At 31.6% G+C, this 22,422-nt stretch overlaps 2 protein-coding genes across 4 annotated transcripts; one reads left to right on the top strand and one right to left on the bottom strand.

The window, feature by feature from the left end:
• The first annotated feature begins 1,318 nt into the window (after positions 1-1,318).
• LOC101252909 (AT-rich interactive domain-containing protein 2) lies at positions 1,319-10,645 on the top strand. Of its 3 annotated transcripts, none has more exons than XM_069288639.1 (3): positions 1,319-1,342; positions 5,282-6,386; positions 9,342-10,645. In XM_069288639.1, exons 2-3 carry the CDS (start codon positions 5,307-5,309, stop codon positions 10,227-10,229), a joined length of 1,968 nt encoding a protein of 655 aa, XP_069144740.1. In that variant the 5' UTR covers positions 1,319-1,342; positions 5,282-5,306; the 3' UTR covers positions 10,230-10,645. The 3 variants fall into 3 exon arrangements, with proteins under 3 accessions (XP_069144740.1, XP_069144739.1, XP_004245587.1); XM_069288638.1 differs by lacking the exon at positions 1,319-1,342 and adding an exon at positions 4,302-4,428; XM_004245539.5 differs by lacking the exon at positions 1,319-1,342 and adding an exon at positions 4,323-5,010.
• An 813-nt stretch (positions 10,646-11,458) lies between these two features.
• Positions 11,459-18,935, bottom strand: LOC101253215 (cyclin-dependent kinase D-3). Its single transcript, XM_004245540.5, has 8 exons — positions 18,289-18,935; positions 15,035-15,333; positions 14,844-14,952; positions 14,000-14,125; positions 13,258-13,493; positions 12,872-13,183; positions 11,946-12,061; positions 11,459-11,844 (listed from the first exon to the last, which is right to left on the bottom strand). The coding sequence occupies exons 1-7, from the start codon at positions 18,403-18,405 to the stop codon at positions 12,001-12,003; spliced, it is 1,260 nt and encodes a 419-aa protein (XP_004245588.1). The 5' UTR covers positions 18,406-18,935; the 3' UTR covers positions 11,459-11,844; positions 11,946-12,000.
• Between the last annotated feature and the right edge of the window lie 3,487 nt (positions 18,936-22,422).

Raw genomic sequence — 22,422 nt, 5'->3', positions numbered from 1 at the left:
AGATGTATCTAAGGGGGTTCACGTGAATGCATGGTCCCCTCCCGAGATCATATATAGTAGTGTTATAATTTTTAAAAATATTGAAATATAGATGCGTGAATCCACACTTCAAGTATCAGATAATGCGATTATGACTGGGTGCACCTCTCTCCACGAGGTTAGAAAGTTAAATTTTATACTTATCTTGCTTTATTTTTCTTTCTAAGATTAGATAACACTTCTCTAAGTGGTAATTGATATATAAAAAATAATTTTAAACCTATAATATTAATATTTTAACGCTTTCAGTAGTAAAAACCTAAATGTCGAATAAATCAAATTTATATCATAGATCAACCTTTATATAACAGTGGATTCATTATCTCAAAATTCTGAATACGTCTCTGTGCAACACTGCTCCATACAGCGATAACGATGTGACGACCACTCTATAAAACTTACCTTTAAATTTTGTTGATCATTTTCTATCACACAAAACTTAAAAAGCAAGCCTTTATTTCACCACACCGTATCAATACGATGTATGATATTATTGTTGATGTTTCCACTAATCCAATTTTTAACAAGAGTTTCAAAATTTAATGAGAGTTATGAGATTTGACAAGGTTTAACTCTCTTCTTTAAGTTTTATCAAAATAAATTACAAAACTATATAGAGATTATACCTAGTATTATTAATTTTATCAATATTATGAACTACGTAATATTATGATCAAATACGAAAAAAATATAATCTCAAATTTTATATTAACATAAGAATACTAATCCAACGGTATATTATTTTCAAAACTGATTAATCCAAGGGTAACTAATTTTTTTTTACAGCATTCTCATTATATACTTTATATTCTTCTACTACTATTTTCTACTAAATTTAGATCTTAGTATTCATTATATTTGAGATAATTTGACTATTACTTATTATTGTTTGATTCATTTGTCCTATTTTTTTTCTTTTGTCCGTTACAAAAAGATATATACATTTTTTAAATAATTTTTGAATTCTATTTTTTCACTTTACGTATCTAAGGTCACACGATATGCGTGTCTTAAATCAAAAGTCATGAGATTTTACAGTCTTTTATTTTTTAAAAGTTTCGCGTCAAGTCATAACAACACAAATAAACTAAAACGAGAAAAATGTTTACTGCAAAATCTTTTTTATTTTACTTTAACTTTTTTTCTATATCTGTATTTTGTCTAAATTCATTAAATTTCAGACAACAAAAACCCTATATAAACCAAAAGACCTATTTTTTTTCTTCATTTTACAACCAAAAAAGAAAAGAAAAAAAAAGGTGGCGGTGGGCTTGAGACTTTTATCAAACAACACTTGAAAAAGGTACTAATCAATTTCAATAAAACATCTTTGTATAAATTGAAATGTTTTTTGGTTAATTTCCTTTACATTTTTGTTTATCTCTTGGTTCTTTTGATGTACATTGGAATTGTTCATTTTGTTTAATTTAATTTCTGATTGTTAAAATGATTTTATGTGTTTGAGGGGTGGATTAAAATGATCTGATGCGTTCGAGGGGTGGATACAAAATGATCGGATGTTTTTGAGGGGTAGATCAAAATGGTCCTATGTTCGATCGAGGATAGATTCAAAACGATCCGATGTGTTCTAGGGTTAGACTAAAAATCACGATTTATATATTCTAGCATAAATTCAAAACAATCGTATGTGTTTGGGGGATAGATTAAAAATCACGATCTGTGTGTTCGATGATAGATTCAGAATAATCCTATGAGTTTGAGGGGTAGATTAAAAATCAGGATCTATGTGTTCGGTGATAGATCCAGAATGATCCTAAGTGTTTTAGGGTAGATTCTGAATGATCTTTTAAAATCACGTCAAGTGATTTTGATTCTCTTTAACAAGAGTTTTTTCCCCTTTTCGTCAATTATTTAATAAACTCTAACTATTAGATCTCATAAAAACAATAATTTTTTGTTGAAAATTATTCTAGTTTATATCAAATCACAACATAACTTCCTTTTATAACCTTTTAAGTCATTATTATGATTTATTATGTATATGGAGAATATGTTTTTGTTGTTCTGATTTTGCATTTTACTAACACCAAGAAAAAAAAAACTAGAAAAATCTACCCTAGGATAAAGGTGACGATAAAAGGGGAAAAAAAGAAAAAAAATACGGGATAATTATTTATTTATTTTATCTTTTAAAATTAATGTTTTTAAATAAAGTAATTTATAGTACTATAGTATTTCATCTACTTAGTAATTACTACGTCAATTTTATTTCAACGCAATTAAAAAAAAATTGAATACTCAAATTTATTTCAACACTATTCTATTTTAATCTTTTCAAAATTAGATGATAAAATTATTACGAAATTGTAATTATTCTAGAATTCATAGTTTTAGGGTTAGTCTCCCTCATGCAATAATTCTAAAATTTTATCAGTAATAGTTAATACAATATAATTGTTTTTCTCTTGGTTCTTTTTACGTGCATTAGAGTAGTCATTTTTAAAAATTTTATTTGTGATTGATAAAATGATTTTATGTGTTCGAGAGATAGATTCAAAAATAATTTTATATGTTCGAGAGTAGATTGAAAATGATCTTATATGTTCGAGGGTAGATTCAGAATGATTTTTTAAAGTTTTTTTTGATTGTTTTTAAAATGATCTTTTTTCCCTTTTCGTAAATTGTTTGATAAACTTTAGCTATTAGATCTTATGAAAACATAAAATTTTTGTTTAGATTGTCCTAATTTTATACTAAATCACAATATAATATTTCCTTTTAAGTCGTTAATTATGGATTAGATGTTATCTTTTTTCCTTTAGTATGTTTTTTGATAATTTTTTTATTTTAGTTCTCACAATTTAAGGTATGGAGGAATGTATTTTTTCTAAAATTAATTCCTTTTATTTTACTTTAATTTTTTTTTCTTCATTTGCATTTGATCTAAATTCACAAAAACTCAGACATGAAAAAAACCCTTTTATAAGCATAAAAAACCTATTTTTTCCTCATTTTTTTAACCAAAGATTTTCTTTTAAAAAATAAAACAGTGGCTGTCGGCTTGAAGGACTTTTATCAAACAACACTTGAAAAAAGGTACTACTAATTAATTTCGATAAAACAATTTTGTATAGATAGAAATGTTTTTTGTTTTTTTTTGCTTTATGTTTTTGTCTTTCTCTTGATTCTTTTTATATATATACATTAGAATTAGTTTGTGATTGATAAAACAATTCTGTTCGAGGGATAGATCAAAATGATCCTATGTTTTCGAGGATACGTAGATTCAAAATGATTCTATGTTTTCGAGGGTTAACTAAGAATAATTTTATGTGTTCGATAATAGATTTTGAATGATGTTTTGAGTTACTGATTCTCTTTAAAAATGATTTTATATGATCGAGGGGTAGTTAAAAATGATCGTACATTTGTTTGACGATAGATTCAAAATGATTCTATGTGTTCAGATTTTGAATGATCATTTAAAATTTTTTTAAGAAATCTTTAAAAGTGATTTAATATTTTAGATGAATACAGATAAAATTAATCTTATATGATAAGAATTGATTCAAAACTAATATATTAGAGGATAGATTCTTTAAAATTTAAAGATAGATTTGAATGATGTTTTTCTTTCTTTTCAAAGAAGAAGAAAAAAAAAACTATAAAAGACTACCCTAGGATATGGGAGACGAAAAGGGGGGAAAAACAGAAAAAAAGAGAAAAAGATATGGTAATAATTAATTTATTTATCTTTTCAAATATATGTTATTAAATAAAGTAATTTATAGTATTATTTTATCTACTTAGTAATTACTTTATCTTATCCCCCTTCGATTTCTTCTAACCCTAAAAAATTAGAACAAAAATAATAAGATTAGAATTATAAGGTTTAACATTGTACTTCTAGTTTTTTGAGAGATAGATTACAAAAATTATTCGGTGATAATAATAATAATTTTAGAATTATTCTCTTTCATTCAATAGGAAATAGCAAATAATAGAGTATAATGATTGTTTAATTGGTTGAGCACTCTCGGTCTTCACTTGTCGTGAGAGATCAGATTCAATTTCTCGGCCTTCTCTAAACCCTAAAAAAATTAGAAAAAAAGAGAGTTATAAAAAAATAGCTATGTCGATTATAGTCTAAAATAGTAAAATATTAAAACTCAAAATAATAAGACGAGAATTACAAGGTTGAAAATTCCTCTTCTAATCTATTTCAGGATAGGTTACAAAATTATTTAAAGTGATTATACTATTCCTAGAATTATGTTCCCATATTCAATATAAACTAGCAAATAAGAATAATAGTCTATAATAGTCGTTCAGTTGGTGGACTATTCTCCGTCTCTCAGTACTTATCGTGAGAGATCAGATTTCATTCCTTATCGACCTCCCCCAAACCCTACAAATTTAAGGGAAAAGGTGAGTAAATAATAACAGGTCTAAAATTTTGTCGATATTATCGAATACTCACAATATTATAACGAGATTATTATTACAATCCCGATAAAACACTATTTTCCAAATTGATTAATCCAACGGTGATAATCATATTCATATCTCATGATGTAGTTTAGACACAAGAGGATGGACCAAACAATATTTTTTTTCATTGTATAAATTCTTCTATTATTTTCTATAATATTTTTTGAAAAATAATTTTTTTTTAGGGTTCATTGTTATTTAGATTATCAAGTACTATTTCTTTATTATATGCTTTTTGTTTCTTAGTTTAATTTGTTTCTCCATGAATGTTTTGTGCAAATTCGCAAAAACCTCAAAACATCAAATACCCCTTAAAAAACACCTGTCAACTCCATTTTCTTGAGCTGTCAAAAAACCAGGTGATTGATTGGTGTCTATAGTAATCTAAGAGTGTGTGGGGTTCTTGAATTTTCATCATTTTTCACCATTGATGAATGGTTCAAGAAAGGAAAAGGAACATTAGAAAATGCTAAGGTGGTGGTGGGCTTGATGGAATTTTATAGAGCATCAATTGTAGAGGTAAAATAATTTCAATAAAAAGAACCCCTTTTTCAGTTTTTATGTGTATATATCTGTGGAATTAGTGATTTTATGATTAATGTATGTTGTTCTTGAAAACCCCAGAAAAAAGTTGTAATCTTTTTGTGTTAATGGAACTTTGGTTAAGATTGTATATTTTGTGTTTTTAGAGCTTTTATAATACCTCCTTTTTTTTTGTGGGGGGGGGGGGGGTCTTATGTATTTAGTTATGTATTGATTAATTGTATTGATTGTTGTTGAAAACCCTCAGGTAAGGTACAGCCTGTTGGGGTTTGATGGACGAATGGTTAAGACTAGATGATGGCTCTCTGATTTTTAAAGAAAATAAGGGGAGTGATTCTGCTATAAATGGGGGTAAGAGTAGGTTTAGGAGGATGTTTGATGATGTTTTTGCGGTTTTTCTCAGTCAGAAACCTGAGAAAAAAAGTGTACGGAGCTTTCCAGTTTTGAGTGGTAGTGGGAAGCCTATAGATTTGTTTAAACTCTTCTGGATTGTGAGGAAACTAGGTGGTTATGATCTGGTTTCGTACAAGAACTTGTGGGGTTGTGTTGCAGAGCGTTGTGGGCCGGATACTGGGGCTGTTGCGTCTTTGAAGTTGGTGTATGCAAAGTATCTGAGAGAGTTTGATCATTGGCTAAAAGCAATACTTAAAGATGGGAACTTGGTGGAAGGAGAGGTTGGTGTCATTGGGAAACTTGATTCGTTGTTGAAGGAGTTGGAGACCATGTTTGGTAATTTGTTTCGTTCGGAAAATGATTGCAAGGATGAGCTTATTTGTAACGTCAATAGTCAGGTTGATTATGAAATGTTTACTGCTGAAAGTGTTAGCGACAGTAAGCACAGAAGTTGCAATGCTGAACACAGGAAGCATAACCGTAACAATGGTGGTGAAAGATCCTTTTCTAAGATTGCCAATGACACCGTCTTTTTGGTATCTACCGAGGGGATTGTTGAGAAAATCCTTCGTCGAGCACCTGCCAAATCAAATAGGCAGTATGATGATGAAGAAAAATTTGCCCAGATGATTGGCACGGGAGAAAAAGAGAACAATGACGAAGAGAAAGTTTCTGTTCTGAATGGTTCTGATACTACTGTGGCGGTGGGCAAGAGTGTCATTGAGGACGTAACTGCTTCTCATAAGAGAAAAAGAGGATCTCCATGCTACTCTGAAATGTTAAATTGGCTTAAACATGCAGCAAAACATTCTAATGATCCTGAAATTGGTCCAGTTCTTAAGTCTTTGAACTGGAAAGGTCATACAGGCAAGGACTTCTGGTTCCAGGCCTTGGCGATTAGGGAAGTACTGCTGAAGAAAAGTCATATTGACACAGATGCAGGGGAAGCTAAAACTCAGGTATTTATTTGCTTCATCTTTTTTTAATCTAATTGGAGTAATTTGACGGATGTGTTTTTCCACTATTGCTTTATCTTCAATGATTTCTTGTAGCACTGGATAATCGCTTCTTACATGCTCGGGACCGTTCAATATAATTTCTTTATATTATTTTCTTTGAAGTAACTAAATGAGAATCACATTTATGGCTCAATTTCCTTGTAGTTGACTACTTCCTTGAATTGGTGATACATTAAACATATGCTATTCAAGACTAGATAGGCGTTGCACCCTTGCTATAACCATTCACTTATCACAAATTATTTAAGTTGCTCGGAGTCGGGTGGGCGGTGTTCGTTACGGGTGTGGTTCGGGAGGTTTGATCCTTCATGATTCGGGGATACGAAGGTATGTATGGATACGAGTGCGGGAGTTGGGCTAAAATAATTTAATTTCTAAAAATAGATTAAGAGGAGAATGCTAGAAGGAGATAAACGATAAAGAGTAACAGAAAATTCACGTTAGCTTTGGCTAAAATAATTCAATTTCTAAAAGTAGAAGGAGAATGCTAGAAGGAGAAAGGATAAAGAGTGACATGGAAATTTCACCTAAGCTTTGGCTAAAATAATTTGATTTCCGAAAATAGATTAAACAGTGAATGCTAGGAGGAGGAAAAGGATAAAGAGTGACCGTGGAATTTCACCTAAGCTTTGGCTCAAATAATTTAATTTCTGAAAATAGATTAAGCGGTGAATGCTAGAAGGAGAAAAAGGATAAAGAGTGACCGTGGAATTTCACCTTAGCTTTGGCTAAAATAATTTAATTTCCGAAAATAGATTAAGCGGTGAATGCTAGAAAGGAGAAAAAGGATAAAGAGTAACAGGAATTTCACCCAAGCTTTGGCTAAAATAATTTAATTTCCGAAAATAGATTAAGCGGTGAATGCTAGAAGGAGAAAAAGGATAAAGAGTGACTCTGGAATTTCACCTTAGCTTTGGCTAAAATAATTTAATTTCCGAAAATAGATTAAGCGGTGAATGCTAGAAGGAGAAAAAGGATAAAAGTGACAGAGTAAGCTTTGGCTAAAATAATTTAATTTCTGAAAATAGATTAAGATGTGAATGCTAGAAGGAGAAACAGGATAGAGAGCGACCGTGGAATTTCACCTTAGCTTTGACTAAAATAATTTAATTTCCGAAAATAGATCAAGCGGTGAATGCTAGAAGGAGAAAAAGGATAAAGAGTGACCGTGGAATTTCACCTACTTAGCTTTGACTAAAATAATTTAATTTCCGAAAATAGATTAAGTGGTGAATGCTAGAAGGAGAAAAAGGATGAAGAGTGACCGTGAAATTTCACCTTAGCTTTGACTAAAATAGTTTAATTCCCGAAAATAGATTAAGTGGTGAATGCTAGAAGGAGAAAAAAGATAAAGAGTGACCGTGGAATTTCACCTTAGTTTTGACTAAAATAACTTAATTTCCGAAAATAGATTAAGTGGACAATGCTAGAAGGAGAAAAAGGATAAAGAGTGACCGTTGGAATTTCACCTTAGCTTTTGTTTTTTACTATAAAAACCAATAAACCTGTCCAGACTCTTCCCATCTATTTTTGTCGAAGTATCAAAAATCGGTAGACCAGATCAGGTACGGATCTCACACCCATCATCAAAAGTGAAGAGTCGGAGCAATTTAGGCCAAAAGGGTAAAGGTTTCATCACTTCATCATTTCTCATGATAAATTTACTGAAAATGACATTTAACTCGGCATACTCCCTTCTTTAGAATTTACCCCTCCCTTTTCCTGGTTCTCTCTCTCCATTTCTTTAAAAAAATAGTTATTCCTTCCTTTTCTTGATTTGTTTCTTTTGTTATTTGGGTTGGAAGGTGCTTTTTGACAGATTATTTAGCTTACGTTTCGACATGTTGAATCAAAAAATTGACTTTTTGAATCAAATTCTTTATTTTCATCTTTCTTTAATCAAGTAGTTGCAATTTAATTTCAAGTGATTAAATTTAAATTTTATGTAGTGGATGAAAAATGGAGAACTTTTTAATCCTAATCCATGTTGTAACATTGTTTTAAATCCATTCAATTCGCTTTTTTCAAATTAATCCTGCGGATACATATAATTCAGGAAAATAATTACTGTTTTGGGGAACACTTTCAGTTTATCGTCCTCTTGTTTGACATGTGTAGATTGTGTAATATAGGACCAACAGTTCATTCATAACACTCATCTGACTTGAGTTAGCCATCCGTGATTACAGACGTTCTCTTGTCAATGATCCCTTGTACACATATATTTGTGTGCTTGTGTATTTAATCGTTATAGTGAACCCCCCCACCCCACCCCACCCACAAATTTTCTTGCTACAGTTTTAGAGCTAATACTGAAGTTTTTATAAACAAAACAGTACTTTTTCCAGATAAATCTATAATATAAGAGCAGGATATGCATTATAGATGTTAGGCATCCCACATTGATTGAAGAATGTGTTGTTTTTTACTTATACGATCTTGTGTCATCCTCACCTCATAAACTAATTTTTGAGGTTGAGTCGGCCCTGCTTCATTCTTGAACATTAGTATTAGAGCCCAACTCATCCAATGGTCATCTAGTTTTTGGGACTGAGTTAAACCTTAGGTCCATTTTGTCAATGATAGTCACATATCATTGCCTTGTTGAGACGTTGTTCCACTATTTGCTAATTTTCCTGACTCTTTTATGCTTGAATTCTATCTTCTAAGACGTACAGTAGAAGGCTCTCCACTATAGCAAACTTAAACTTCTGCTACTGGTGATACATTTACCACCTAAATATTTATGTGAATCAAACTGTGTGATTTGTTTTGTCACACGTCTTTTCCTGCTTGTCAAAAATTTGATCTTGTATAATGTGTCTTTGTATGACTTATCAAGAAACAATTATTGAGAGTTATTTGTTGTCCATTTTGTCATGATGTAACCAACAGAAGAAGCAGAGGATGCAGCCGTCCATGTATGAAGAAGAAAAACTTAACAATCAACCTGCAGAGAACCTAAGATGCAGCAAAAGGATCCCTAATTTGCAAAAGCACACTCTGTGTCGAGGTTGCAGCTTGTGTCCAATCTCTCGAAACAAAGTTGAAACTCATCAGAAGAAAGAAGATGATATTGCGTCAGATCTTGTTAGTGTTGAGGTATCAGTAACAGAAAAACCTAAAGCTGCCTATGAACTCCCAAGACAAAAAGCACCTAAAGTGGATCCTGGCGGCCAACCTCGCACTGCTGAAGTCCCTGAATGGACTGGTGTGATTTCTGAGAGCGATGCCAAGTGGTTGGGCAGACGAATGTGGCCTCCAGAAGTGGAAAAAACAAACCCTTTGGTTGTGTTAGATCCTGTTGGAAAGGGAAGACAAAGTTCATGTGATTGTCTATTACCGGGATCTGCTGAATGCAACAGGTTTCATATTGCAGACCAGAGGTATAAATTGTCGCGTGAGCTTGGTCCTCTGTTTACCCTGTGGAGGTTTAACAAAATGGGGGAGGAAGTTTCGCTCTCATGGACAGATGAGGATCAAGAAAAGTTCAAAGTTTGCATAAAGCCAAGTCTTTCACAAAAAAACAATGTGTGGAGCAACTTTAAGGAACTATTCCCATCCAAGACTAGGAATATGCTGGTTAGCTATTACTTCAATGTATTCCTTATCAGGCGCCGAACCTATCAAAACAGGGTTACTCCAAAAGACCTCGACAGCGATGATGATGAAAAAGAGGTTGGTCGTGTTGGCGGCAATTTTGGTGACGCTGCAGTTTATGTACCTTCCTCCAAGTGTTTACTGACATGCAGCGAGAATAAGGTCTGCACTGATCTGCAGTGACATATATAGCTTTGAAGCTTCTTGATCACAGCAGGCTGTTCTTACAACTTTGCTGTGACAATTTTGATAGACTAATTGAGTGCTGTTGATGGTAAGTTTTTGATAATACTAGTGGTGATTTGGTATTGAAGGTCTCATCTGGTTGAACATCAAGTGAGATGGTGGAGCAGGAGCAAATATTTACTTAGTAGACTCAAGTGATTATTATCTTGCTATGTAAAGATATCTATCTAGACTATTGGCAAATAGTTGCATTTTCATAGTTTAAACAGGTTACATACAAGGATTCAAAGTTCTCTTCTTTTTTTAAAAAAAAAATGTTTGTTTGAAGTGCAATGTGCTGTTTAGACTGAATCAGTTTTGATCTTAGTAGCACATATGATTAGTTTTAAATGAAAGATTGTTGTTTTAGACAATTTGGTTATGTTTTGTATCCTTACCTGTTCTTTTTGGTAGCTTTTTACTCTCGCATTTCCTTCGAATGATTTTCTTAAAAAATAATTTCTTATATTTCTTTCAAAATGTTTTTTTTTCAAAAATGATTTTTCTTGCTTGAGATTCGAGGGTCTACATACTTCACTTGTGGAATAGCATTGGTCGAGGAAAGTGTATCAATATTATTAATTGTTTTGAAAACCTTTAAAGATTGAAATTTGAAGCACTTCTCTTCAACTTTTCAATGTTTCGAACATTTTTCTTCAACTTTTAAATTTTGTGGAACTCTTGTTGATATACTTCGTCACCATTTGAATAATTTTATAATTGTTGTTTGAAAATGAAAATGTCATACTATATTCAAAATAAGTTTGTTAAATATACAAGGAAAAACGTTATTTTCTCTCTTTTAAATTTTCACAAACTTGATCACTTTGACCAAACAAAGATTATTGGATATGATTTTGCAATTTGAGAAAACAATTTTCCACTATATAATAATCCTAGTATTATTTCTTAAATTCCATTTCCAGTTAAACTAATACAAATACAAACACAAACACAAACAAACAGCATATTATATTAGACCAGTGATAATATGTAAAAAAGATAATTTAGTCTATTGAAAACTTTCTTTCTATTTCTACGAGATAGAAGTAAGATCTGCATATCCTCTACCCTGGTGTAGCCTCACTTGTAGAATTACACGGGGTATTTTCGTTGTAAATACAACGAAGGTGATTAAAAAACTTCACTTTCATATATAACTACCAAAATGTGATCAAAATGCAATGTAAAAATTCAAGATTTCTCTACATAGACAATATCCACCAAATTAAAACTAGCAATTCCAAAAGCAATGCATTGTCTTACAAACTCAAGTTTGATATAAACTCGAACAGACGAAAATCAATTATGTCTCTCTACAAAAAGCATATAAAAAAAATTGAGTTTATATGAATGCTAGACTGGGTATACCCGCATTACAATTACATCCTCTCGACGATAAAGAATGAACTAGGTAAACTTTATTGCCATGGTTCAACGTACTTCTCCAAGATCAATCGTTATATTGGCAATCATCGCACTATCAAAGTAAAGGAGGGCACATTCGATGCAATAATGTACCACCAGTATACCTGAAATAAAGACTCTTCTCCTTGTTCACCAAAATTATGGCCTGGTAAATTGGCAAACACCTCGAGTTTAGATTAAGCGAGATATAAGAGCAAACAAATTCTGAAGGAATGAAAATATACAGGTGTTATATTTACCACACACCTTAAACTATATAGCAGCCTTCATCCAGATGAAAAAAAATAATCAGAAAGATATGTTATTCCTCTTCGGGTTGGAATTCCAGATCTAATTTCCTCTTCAAATGCGTTCTGTCAGCGCTGCAGGTGAAAAAATGTCGAGGAGATTTACAATGATGGCACATCAGAGTAGTAAAAGGTTCATATAAAATGACTAATAGTAACTTCATGCATATCAAAATCTTCATATTTGTTGGTAGTATCAGTATTAGCATTCATATATACTTGTTGCCTGGCATAGAATCTCAAGAGCAATCATCTTAGTAATGGGAGCACACACCAGATATTTCCTTTAGAAAATAATCCACCAAAATAACATCTGTTTTACTTCTCCATTTTTATGGAAAAAAGCTTATACCTTTGGATCTACAGTAACTTGACCACTAAATGGAGACATCCCTCCCCTCATTTTTTCCTGTTATCGTCTACACATGTGGTTTCAAAGAACACAAGTCCCATTTTTTGTGAGCAATACCGTTCAATGTATACAAACTAAAAACCAAGATGTGCATGTGCCATCTTCAAAACAATACTGCTTCTGTTGCCCTTCTGTCTAATGAATTAACATTTCGCGACGCACTAAAGAACAAAAGAAGGCAATTTGAAGTAAAAAGTTCGAAATCTTAATAGAAAAGCTGGGAGAAATTGCAATAGTTCCTAGTTAGAATGAACTCAACAGTAAAATAGACAAAAACACTGATTTTGTTAATCAACTATTCTAGTACGTTGCTCCAGTTGATAAGGGAGAGTCAATAAAGTTTGATTACTTTGAGCACAACCAGTGTGTGAGTTCAAAGGCAATAGAATAACAACAAGTGGCATATTACCAATCAAGAACAAGACATGTAGCCATGGTTAGTAGAAGCTATTGCAAGGTGTATCAGCTAATACCTGTTAATGGTCGGTCTAGTAGGTGGTTTCATTCCAAAGACTGAGAAATCCAGTGACATGGGTACTTGTTCACTCCTCTCACCAGCAGCCTGTTGGATCTCATTTTCATGGTCATCCATCTTTTCTGGATGCATATTTGCCTCGAATCCTTCGCGATGAGGCATTACTCTTCTTGACTTTCTTGGTGGAGACAATACCACAGGACCATCATGTGGATTGAGATCTGACACCTTAGGATTTCCAGGCTCTCGCTTAGGGGGAGGTCGTGGAAGCAGAGCTGGTTCCGTAGGTGGCGGTCCTGATGAGAAGTACCTAAAGGACGGAAAAGTTCAGAACCCACATCAACCGCAAGTGTGCAAACTAAACAAGATGAAGAATAAACATACCGATGCTCCAATGCTTGCTGCGCTGAGATCCTAGCTTTTGGATCGTAAGTAAACATCTTCGACAGAAGATCCAGGCAATCATCAGTAGCCGTTGGAAACAGTGTTTTGAATGGCTGTCCAGGGACATATTGGTACTCAACATAATCCGGCAAGTAGACCATATCATGCCACTGTGAAGGCTTTGGGGTCCCAAAAGCCGCAAAAATCTTCCCTAGCTGATCAATATCACTGTTTCCCTAATATAGTCACAGATTTCAGAACAAATTATTAGCTAAAATAACAACATGCAGATAGGAGTAGTGAATGTAGCATATAAAGTGCAAGTGTTCAAATAGTTATTGAAGAGCTTATCATAAAAAAGGACCATCATAGGAAATGGAAGCTCAAAAATGTTCAGTCTAGTTCAATAAGTAACTTGCTTTTCACTATGGCTCCATTTTCAACTGCACATGAAGTTTTCTAGAACAGAACGGGAAGGACAATTACTTCACAGCTTTTATTCTTCTACAGAAACTTTTGTAAATTTAACGAGAACACATAAAGGGAAGACAACATAACTCACAAAAAAATTGACAAAGTAAAGAAAATTAGTGGGCAAGTTCTTCGAAGAATAATAACAGGACAGATCATGATGATATGTCTTCCATTGCAAAACCCACTAATCAAAACAAGCAATAGACCAATATCGCTTCAAAGGAGAAGGATAACTTGTGAGAAGTATAATCATGACATAGACATTCACCTGCAGAAATGGTCGCCGCAGGAGAAGCTCTGCAAAGATACATGCAGCGGCCCAAACATCTACTCCAGGTCCATACTGCTTTGCACCAAACAATAACTCCGGTGCTCTGTACCACCGGGCAAAAACCTAAAAGTATCCAACAGATTAAAGGTAAATGTTTTAGACTATTTCCAACAGTAAAAGAAACAGAGAGAGCATTATATGAAAATGGAAAATTTGACTAATGAACTCTCCCGTATAAAATTTTAAATAAAGAAAGAATAAAGAAACCGGATTCTACTGCTATATCTGCACTCTATTGACAACATCCTGCTCAAATGTGTTCACATACCACAATACAGCAATTCCTATTTCTCCAAAAACAAGGTCATATATTCAATAATTTGCATGTATTTTTCACAGTGGAATGAAATGTATAGACCAAATAAGTAAATGCAAACAAATATCTGTGAACAACAGTTATTAAGATAAGAATTTGAAATTGTGTACTGTTCAACACTGGCTATATAGAAAAAAGATAGGAGTACCTTTGTCAACTTTGACCATCACAGATATAAAAGGGCGCAGTTTTGGATCACATTTCGTTCTTTTTTTAAAAAAATTAGACATTTTGATAAAAGAACAAAAGTCAACCCTCATTTGGTATATTCGACATCCTCTAAAGCAAGTCTAAATTTCAAAAACAGATACCACCTCCCTTGATTAGAATACAGGGAGAAACTAATAACTACACTTCCATAAGAAATAAATAGCAAGATAGAACAGTAACTTTTGACATTCATGCTCCAAGAGTTGCAAGGTTAACCTTCACATTTGATCATTCAAGTAGAATATCCCAACATACCTGATGTGTGAATCTTCTGTCAGGGCTACCAAATATACGTGCTAATCCAAAGTCAGCAAGCTTAAGCTGCCCATCAGGCCCAATCAGTAAATTGTTTGGTTTCATATCTCTGTCAGGAAAACACAGCAAATACTCAAGGAAGCTAAACACAAGTTGGAATCTAGTGAAATCAAGAATATACAAGGAAATACCTATGCAAGACCCATTTCTTGTGACAAAAAGCAAGACCTTTTAATGTCATCTGGATATAAGATTTTATATCCGCAGGTGAGAGGAAGATATTCCTATCACGAATCACAGCCTCAAGATCTGTCTCCATGAACTCAAACACAAGATGCAAGTTTCCTTTGTGTGGGAAGCACTCAATCAATTCGATAACGCTGGGATCCTTCAGCTCTTTCAATAATTTGATTTCCCTCAGAGCAGTAAAATTCACCCCTTCCTTCTGTTTCCCAAGACGAATTTTCTTGATAGCAACAACCTGGCCACTCTGCAGAAAATGAAATTAAAGCATACATCAGATGTATCATTATTTCAATACAAAATGGAACTAAATGTTTAATCAGTTAATTACTATGCCTCGATCCGAAATCATAACTAGTTGAGGCCCATTATATGAGTCCTTTATAACCATTCCGCATTATCCAAGATCATTTCACTACAATACTTCTAAATAGTTTGTCTTTCAAGGCAATTAACCACTCTGTTAAGAGGTTCTCAATATCTCACTCTTATCCATATAGCCTAGAAAATTATGCCTTGTAGAGATTAATAACAAAAAAAGGCAACCCGGTATGCTAAGTTCGCTGCGTAAGGTCCGGGGAAGGGCCCAACAAGAAAGGTCTATCGTACGCACCCTTACCCTGGATTTCTACAAGAGACTGTTTTCAAAGCTCGAATTCATGACCTCTGGGTCACATGACAACAATTTTACCATATACCCCAAGGCTCAACTTCAAGATTATAAACAAAAGGAATTCAAAAATCACCAGCATACATCAAAGATTTAGCACAAGATCTAGCACTAACAAATAATTTTATTTCCTTTTTTGTGTGCAATTCTAAAGCTTGCCCTAACTTACCATTCAACTTTGCAAAACAAAAATTAAATGATACACATTTCAGAATTCGTGAACATCAATAATAAATCAGTCAGTCAACTATGATTATGCTGAAAGTCAAACTACAAGAATCCTCCTCCTTTATGATGACGGTACTTGGAACTTCTTTATTAGGGATCCGAACAGGCTCTGTGAAGCGTGGAGATAGATAGAAATCAACAAACATGACATTAGTTATAGAATCCTATAATTATTGAAATCAAAGATGGCAAATGTAAAATGAACCCACACACGAGCTCACACTAACATCATTTTCTTTGTGTTTAAATTATGAACTTACACAGATTAATCTTTAGCTATTCAACATGAAAAAAATCAATATTCAAATGGGTTATGTGAAGCTAGGATTCCATGGCATTGATTTATAATATAAATCCTAGAATAATTGAAACCAAATATGGAAATCGAGTAACAGAGACACACAAACTTAGCTAGCACAAACCTTATAATCTTCAACCATTCGACATGACAAAATCAAAATTAAACAATAAAAAAACATGAATTCATAGAATCAACCCAACCACTTCATGAATTGATCAAAACCCCAGAATTCATGAAACCGAATACTCCAAAATAGAAATGGAGAAACAACCCACAGGTGTATACACAAAGTTACCTTCCTACCAATATCCTTTTACATAACACCATCAGTACCATCATAGAGAACCTCTCGTTTCAGGTAATTAACTACTACTTTTCCAGCCAGTAATTTCTCTACTTCTGACATTGTTCCGTCTTCTGAAATTTTTTATGGGTTTTGCATCTACCTTACTGCTAAACTATTCTACGCAAAAGGGAAACTACACTTATGGTTGAAGTATGCATATGGATAAATAGAGTAATGTTACTTGTTTCAAAAAAAAAAGCTGACTGTGCATATATTCGACATACAATGAAATTGCTAAGTTTTTATGGCATTTGTGAAATTGGTAACAAGGTGTTTGTTCAAGTGTTTCAGTGAAAGAGTATAAAGGGGGGAAAAGCAATAGGAGTGTATTGGATTTCTTAAATGGAGATTTCATTTTCCACTTACTTTAATTTAAAACAAGTGTTAAATCAGATGAAATTGCCTTCATACCTTCACTCTACACTTCCTTTTCTTTTAAATTACATGAAACACATTCCAGTTTTCATGAACATCAACAAAAAAACAGTCAATCAACGATGATTATGCAGAAATTTAAACCTACAGCAATCCTACGGAGACAGGACTTGGAACTTCTTTAACAGGGGTCCAAACGGGCTATGTGAAGCTTGGATATAGATATCAACAAACACAACATTAGTTATAGAAATCCTAGAATTACCAAAACCAAATATCGGAAAATAAAAACGCAGACACACCACGAGCTCGCACAATCACCATTTTCTTTGTGTTCAATTCATAAACTTACACAGCTGAATCTTCAACCATTCAATATGAAAAAATCAAAATTCAAATGGACTATGTTGAAGCTTGAATAATATGGCATTCACTAATCATACAAATCCTAGAATTATCGAAACCAAATACTGTAAATGAAAAACAAATGAACACACACGAGATAGCACTAACAGCATTTTCACTGAGTTCAATTCATAAACTTACGCAGCTTAATCTTCAACCGTTCAACATGACAAAACCAAATTTTGAATGGACTACGTGATGCTTGGATACCATGGCACCCATTTATTATAGAAATCCAATAATTTTTTTTGAGAATGATAACGTTATAGAAATCCAATAATTATCGGAACCAAATGTCGCTAAATGAAAAAAAATGCACACACCACAAGCTAGCACAAACAGCTTTTCCTTTTTATTTCCAATTCAAAAACTTAAGGTAATCTAATAGCTTAGTTGGTTTCCTACACAAACTTTCACCTTATCGACGATGGTTAGATTCCCCACCTTATAATCCCCTCCCCCATTTCCCCTTCAAAAATAAAATAAAAACTTAACAAAACCTGAATCTTCAACCATTCAACATGACAAAATCAAAATTCAAATGGGCTATGTGATGCTTGGATACCATAGCATTCAACATCCATTTAGCTAACACAAACAGCTTTTCCTATTTGTTTCCAATTCAAAAACTTAACAAACCATCAATCTTTACAGCTCAATTGGTTGCCTAACTGATGGTTCAATTCCCCTCACCAAAAAAAAAATATAAATTAACAAACCTTAATCATCAACAATTCAACATGAAATATCAAAATTCGACAAATTCCAAACCACCATCATAAATTAAAACATAAACCCTAAAACCCACACAACCAAATACTCCAAATGAAATACCCACAAATGTATATACAAAAAAAAAAAAAAAAAAAAAAGTTACCTTCGTATCAATAGCCTTGTAAACAACACCATAAGTACCTTCACCAAGTACTTCTCGCTTCAGATAACGATCTGCAGCTTTCCTATTCATAGACAACAATTTCTCCACTTCAGACATCTTTTTCTTCCGATTTTTTTCCCAAATTTTTATGGGTTTTGCATCCGCCGCACTGCTAAACTGTTCTACACAGCTAATCGAAGTATATATATACACTCAACATACCATTAAATTGGTAAGTTGTTTATGAGATTTCTCAATTTGCTAACAAAGTGTTTGTTCAAATGTCTCACTGAATGTGTATAAAGGAAAAAAACAAAATAATAGGAGCGTATATGATTTTATTTGTATATTTTTATTTTTTATAAAATAATGGAGAATTCATTTTTCACTTTAATTTAAAAGAAGGTGTTTTGATTTACATAAACTTTTCTTTTCACACCTTAATTCATTTTATTTTAAGAAAATAATATGCATGTTTTTGTGTGATATTGAGTCATATTAATTTATCATGATTACGTAATTAAATATAAAGTAAAAAGAGATTGTAATGTTGATAGTTTAGATGGAAATCTGCGAAGAAAGATGTTTTATTTGTGTAGTAACTAAAAATTAGTGTAAATTTATAAATTTTTAGTTCGAAGGTTGTTGCAGTGTGAATAATGGATTTTCAACGTATATGGAGAAGTGTGGTTTGTTCGAGAAATTTCTACTTTTTTAGCTATTTCTAAGATATTTGGAAATTGTATATTGGGAGAAGTAAGAGATTCGAGAATTTCTAATTTAGAGGAAATTCAAAATTTTCTGCAAATACATGTGAGTCTCGTGAAGACTGTCTAGAGAACCGAACTATCTCACGATTTCAATCCGGTTAGAAAAACTTCTCCTGGGCTCGGAACTAACATCACATAATACATGCGTTGTTTTCATGTTAAAGTGTGTAAAATGTCATTTCAATCTATTTTTGTTTTTTAAAATAATTCGTAAAATTTTATTCTACCAGTTATATTCTGTGTGTATTTATTTCATTTTAATGCGCCTTTCTTATATTATTTTCCGTTGTTATTCGTTTCTCTCTATGTATATCACGAATTAATTTTTCCTCTACGTAATCTGGAATTTCATCATTAAAGATATATTGCGAAATTGAATTTGAGGAGAAGAAGAATAGGAAACGCGGAGTTTCCTATTTTAAATGAAAATACATTTTTTTAGAAATAATCCCAACGACATTCTCTCATTATCTCTTTGAAAAATTCTCAATAATTCTCGCATGAGATAAATTGCTAGATCGTAATGTCCATAAGACACTTAATTTAGATTGAAGTATCTAAACGTTCACTCCATAAGTTTAAGTGTCAATTTGACGATTGTTCAGTGTATATCTATGAATTTTGACAAGTAAAATCATTATAGTATTTTATAATTTTTATAGCTAATCAAATGAAACATTCACGCAATATGACTCAATTTTACATATACCACTTATATTTTAATTAAAATACAAACTTATATTTTATGTTAAACATTTTATAAAATTACCCTTGTGAAATCCTAAGACGAATATAAAAACATTAACATAAAATTTTATTCATGCCTCTAATAAAATAAAATAAAAAGTCCTTAATAAAAAATATAAAACTCGTAAATAAAAAACATCACGGAAATGCAAATGTTAGTTTTTCATTGTATAAAAGTTAAGTAATTCAATAATTAAATGAGCTTATTAACCAAATTGAGAAAAACAACAAATTACCTTCCAAATTAATTATAGGAAAATACTTATGTTTCCTTATTATTAATATATTCTTTTATTTTTAAAAATTTCTAAAATCCTTGTTTCTTTAATGTATTTGAGCTACATATTAATATATTCGAGTCAATATTTAATGTATCTGAGTTACATATTACGTATCTGATTTATTTTAAATGTATCCGAGCTAGTTTTTAATATATCCGAGCTACATATGATATATCCTAGCTATGTTATAATGTATTCGATCTACTACTTAATGTATCCGATTTGTGTTAGTTTTAAAGGGATTAAAATTGTTATAAACTAAAGAGCAATAAATTATAATTTTATATTAAAACTATTTGATTCCGAAAAGTTATCTATTATTATATCCATCTTAATAGGTAGATAACTTCAGATAAATCTTCAAAAATTAAACGAAATTCAAATTCAAACTTCATTTTGAGGTATCTAAATGTTTACTCCTTTATAAAAATACTTATCGAATTTTATTTTGCAAACTTTGTAAAAAAAATATTAACAAGAATAAAAAATAAATAAACTATTCTATCCTATTAAGGCAAAACTATTTATATGAACTCATAATTAACATCAATCTATTAATGTAAGAGTAATTGAAACAATAAGTACTTACTTCATTTATTTGGGTTAAATAAACTATTTGAGATATATATTTTTAATTAGGATGATAACAAATTTAATAATGATTCAAAGATATATTTTAATAAGTAATTAGTTAATATTAAGGGTAAAATGAATTTTATTTTTTTTATTAAAAACGAAAAATAAAGTGAATTTATTTTTGAGAGTATGGTTTAACTCTTGAATATTTATTGAAATCTGTTGAGCTTCGCCCGCGCAGGTTCAAGTCCTGCTGCCGACGCAATTTATTTTCTCTTGCCCTTCCTTCTCTTGTGCTGGGCGTGTGATCGATTGGAAAGCTCCTTCCCCTTTTCGCCTGGAAGAGGGTCAGTCTCAAAGCAAATGAAAGCGGTTGATTTGATGCTCTCCGGAAAGAGCCATTTTATTTTTATAGTAATTTTTCTTTTATATATTGTGTATTGTATTTTATTTTGCTTTGTTTCATTATTATTATTATTGTGTTATTTGTCTGTATTGCGTTTTTTGGTGCTTTGATTATTATATTATTTCGTTGTTATTATTGATCTTTTTTTGTATATGTATATTGCTCTTCATTTGCTTTATTTTGTTGTTGTTACTGCTTTCGTTTATGTATTGCATTCTTAATACTTCAATTATCGTTGTATTTCTTTTGTATGTTGTATATACTTCACTTGGTCTCACTTAATTTCAGTATTGTTATTGTTTTTGTTTTTGTATATCGCTTTTAGTGCTTCAGTTATCATATTATTTCATTTTTATTACTATTATTTTGTATTTATGTTGTATACTTCTTTTCATTTCGTTTTATTTCACTGTTGTTATTCCTTTCGTTTCTTTATTTTCTTTTTTTAAAACTAATTTGAAATGTTTTATTTAAGCCGAGTGTCAACTTTTGTGTATATTCTATCCACCCTACATCCCACTTATAAAATTATACCGAATATATTATTATTATTTTTATCGATCAATATTCATTAATTTGAGCTTAGTCATTTTTATTTTCACCCTATCAAGTAGTAGAAAAAAGTTGTCCCTTTGTGACAACTTGGAGTCGTGGAATCATCCACTAATACTTACGTTACGATATGCTTCATTGGAATGTGATCCTATAGACGTGAAATATTTTACGTATCAAATTAAAAAACTAGAAACGAGTCAAAATTTCAATGTTCAGTTACATAAAAGGCTCACACAAGGCCTGCCTACATTGAAGGTTCCAAAGGAAAAAGGTTCGTAACGTATATAAAAATTATGTTAATAATTGTTTGATTAGAAACCGTAATTGTCTTGTTTTGACAAAGAAACGTGCATTACCTTCTTAAGCAATAAACGGTGGGGGAAAAAAATTATTTTTTTAATCAATTTGTTAAATTTTATTTTATTTTAAAAGAAACAAATTCCAAGAAAATAAATCAATGTACTAACTTTTTTCTAAGAAAAAATATTTTTTAAATATTATTAATTATAAATGATATAAAATGATCTTTTAAGTGGCAAATAAATACTTGATAAATATTATAAATATTTATAAATTTTAAAAGGTATTGATTAGATAATTTTAAATTTTACTCTGAAATAAATTATAATATTTATTTGTGTGATAGTAAATCGTCTTATTTTTCTGCACGTAGAAATCCATTGAGATATTCATAATTGAAAGAAAATTCATTAACGATTAGTAATTTTCACTCACATTTAAAATAATAAAGCTATAACTAAAAATAGCTAAAATGAATTTCTATAATTAAATTAAAGAT

Source organism: Solanum lycopersicum, chromosome 8 (assembly GCF_036512215.1).
Source record: "Solanum lycopersicum chromosome 8, SLM_r2.1".
In the NCBI taxonomy this organism is placed as follows: domain Eukaryota; kingdom Viridiplantae; phylum Streptophyta; class Magnoliopsida; order Solanales; family Solanaceae; genus Solanum; species Solanum lycopersicum.
Note: the sequence above shows the minus strand (reverse complement) of the source record. Positions and strands in the feature narration are given on the sequence as shown.

Excerpts from the sequence above, each read along its gene's own strand:
- LOC101252909 (XM_069288639.1), top strand. The coding sequence starts at position 5,307 with ATGGACGAATGGTTAAGACTAGATGATGGCTCTCTGATTTTTAAAGAA. Across the intron at positions 6,387-9,341 it reads CAGGGGAAGCTAAAACTCAG|AAGAAGCAGAGGATGCAGCC; the intron begins GTATTTATTTGC and ends TGTAACCAACAG.
- LOC101253215 (XM_004245540.5), bottom strand. The coding sequence starts at position 18,405 with ATGTCTGAAGTGGAGAAATTGTTGTCTATGAATAGGAAAGCTGCAGAT. Across the intron at positions 14,953-15,034 it reads AAGAAATGGGTCTTGCATAG|AGATATGAAACCAAACAATT; the intron begins GTATTTCCTTGT and ends TTTTCCTGACAG. Across the intron at positions 14,126-14,843 it reads ACAGAAGATTCACACATCAG|GTTTTTGCCCGGTGGTACAG; the intron begins GTATGTTGGGAT and ends GGATACTTTTAG.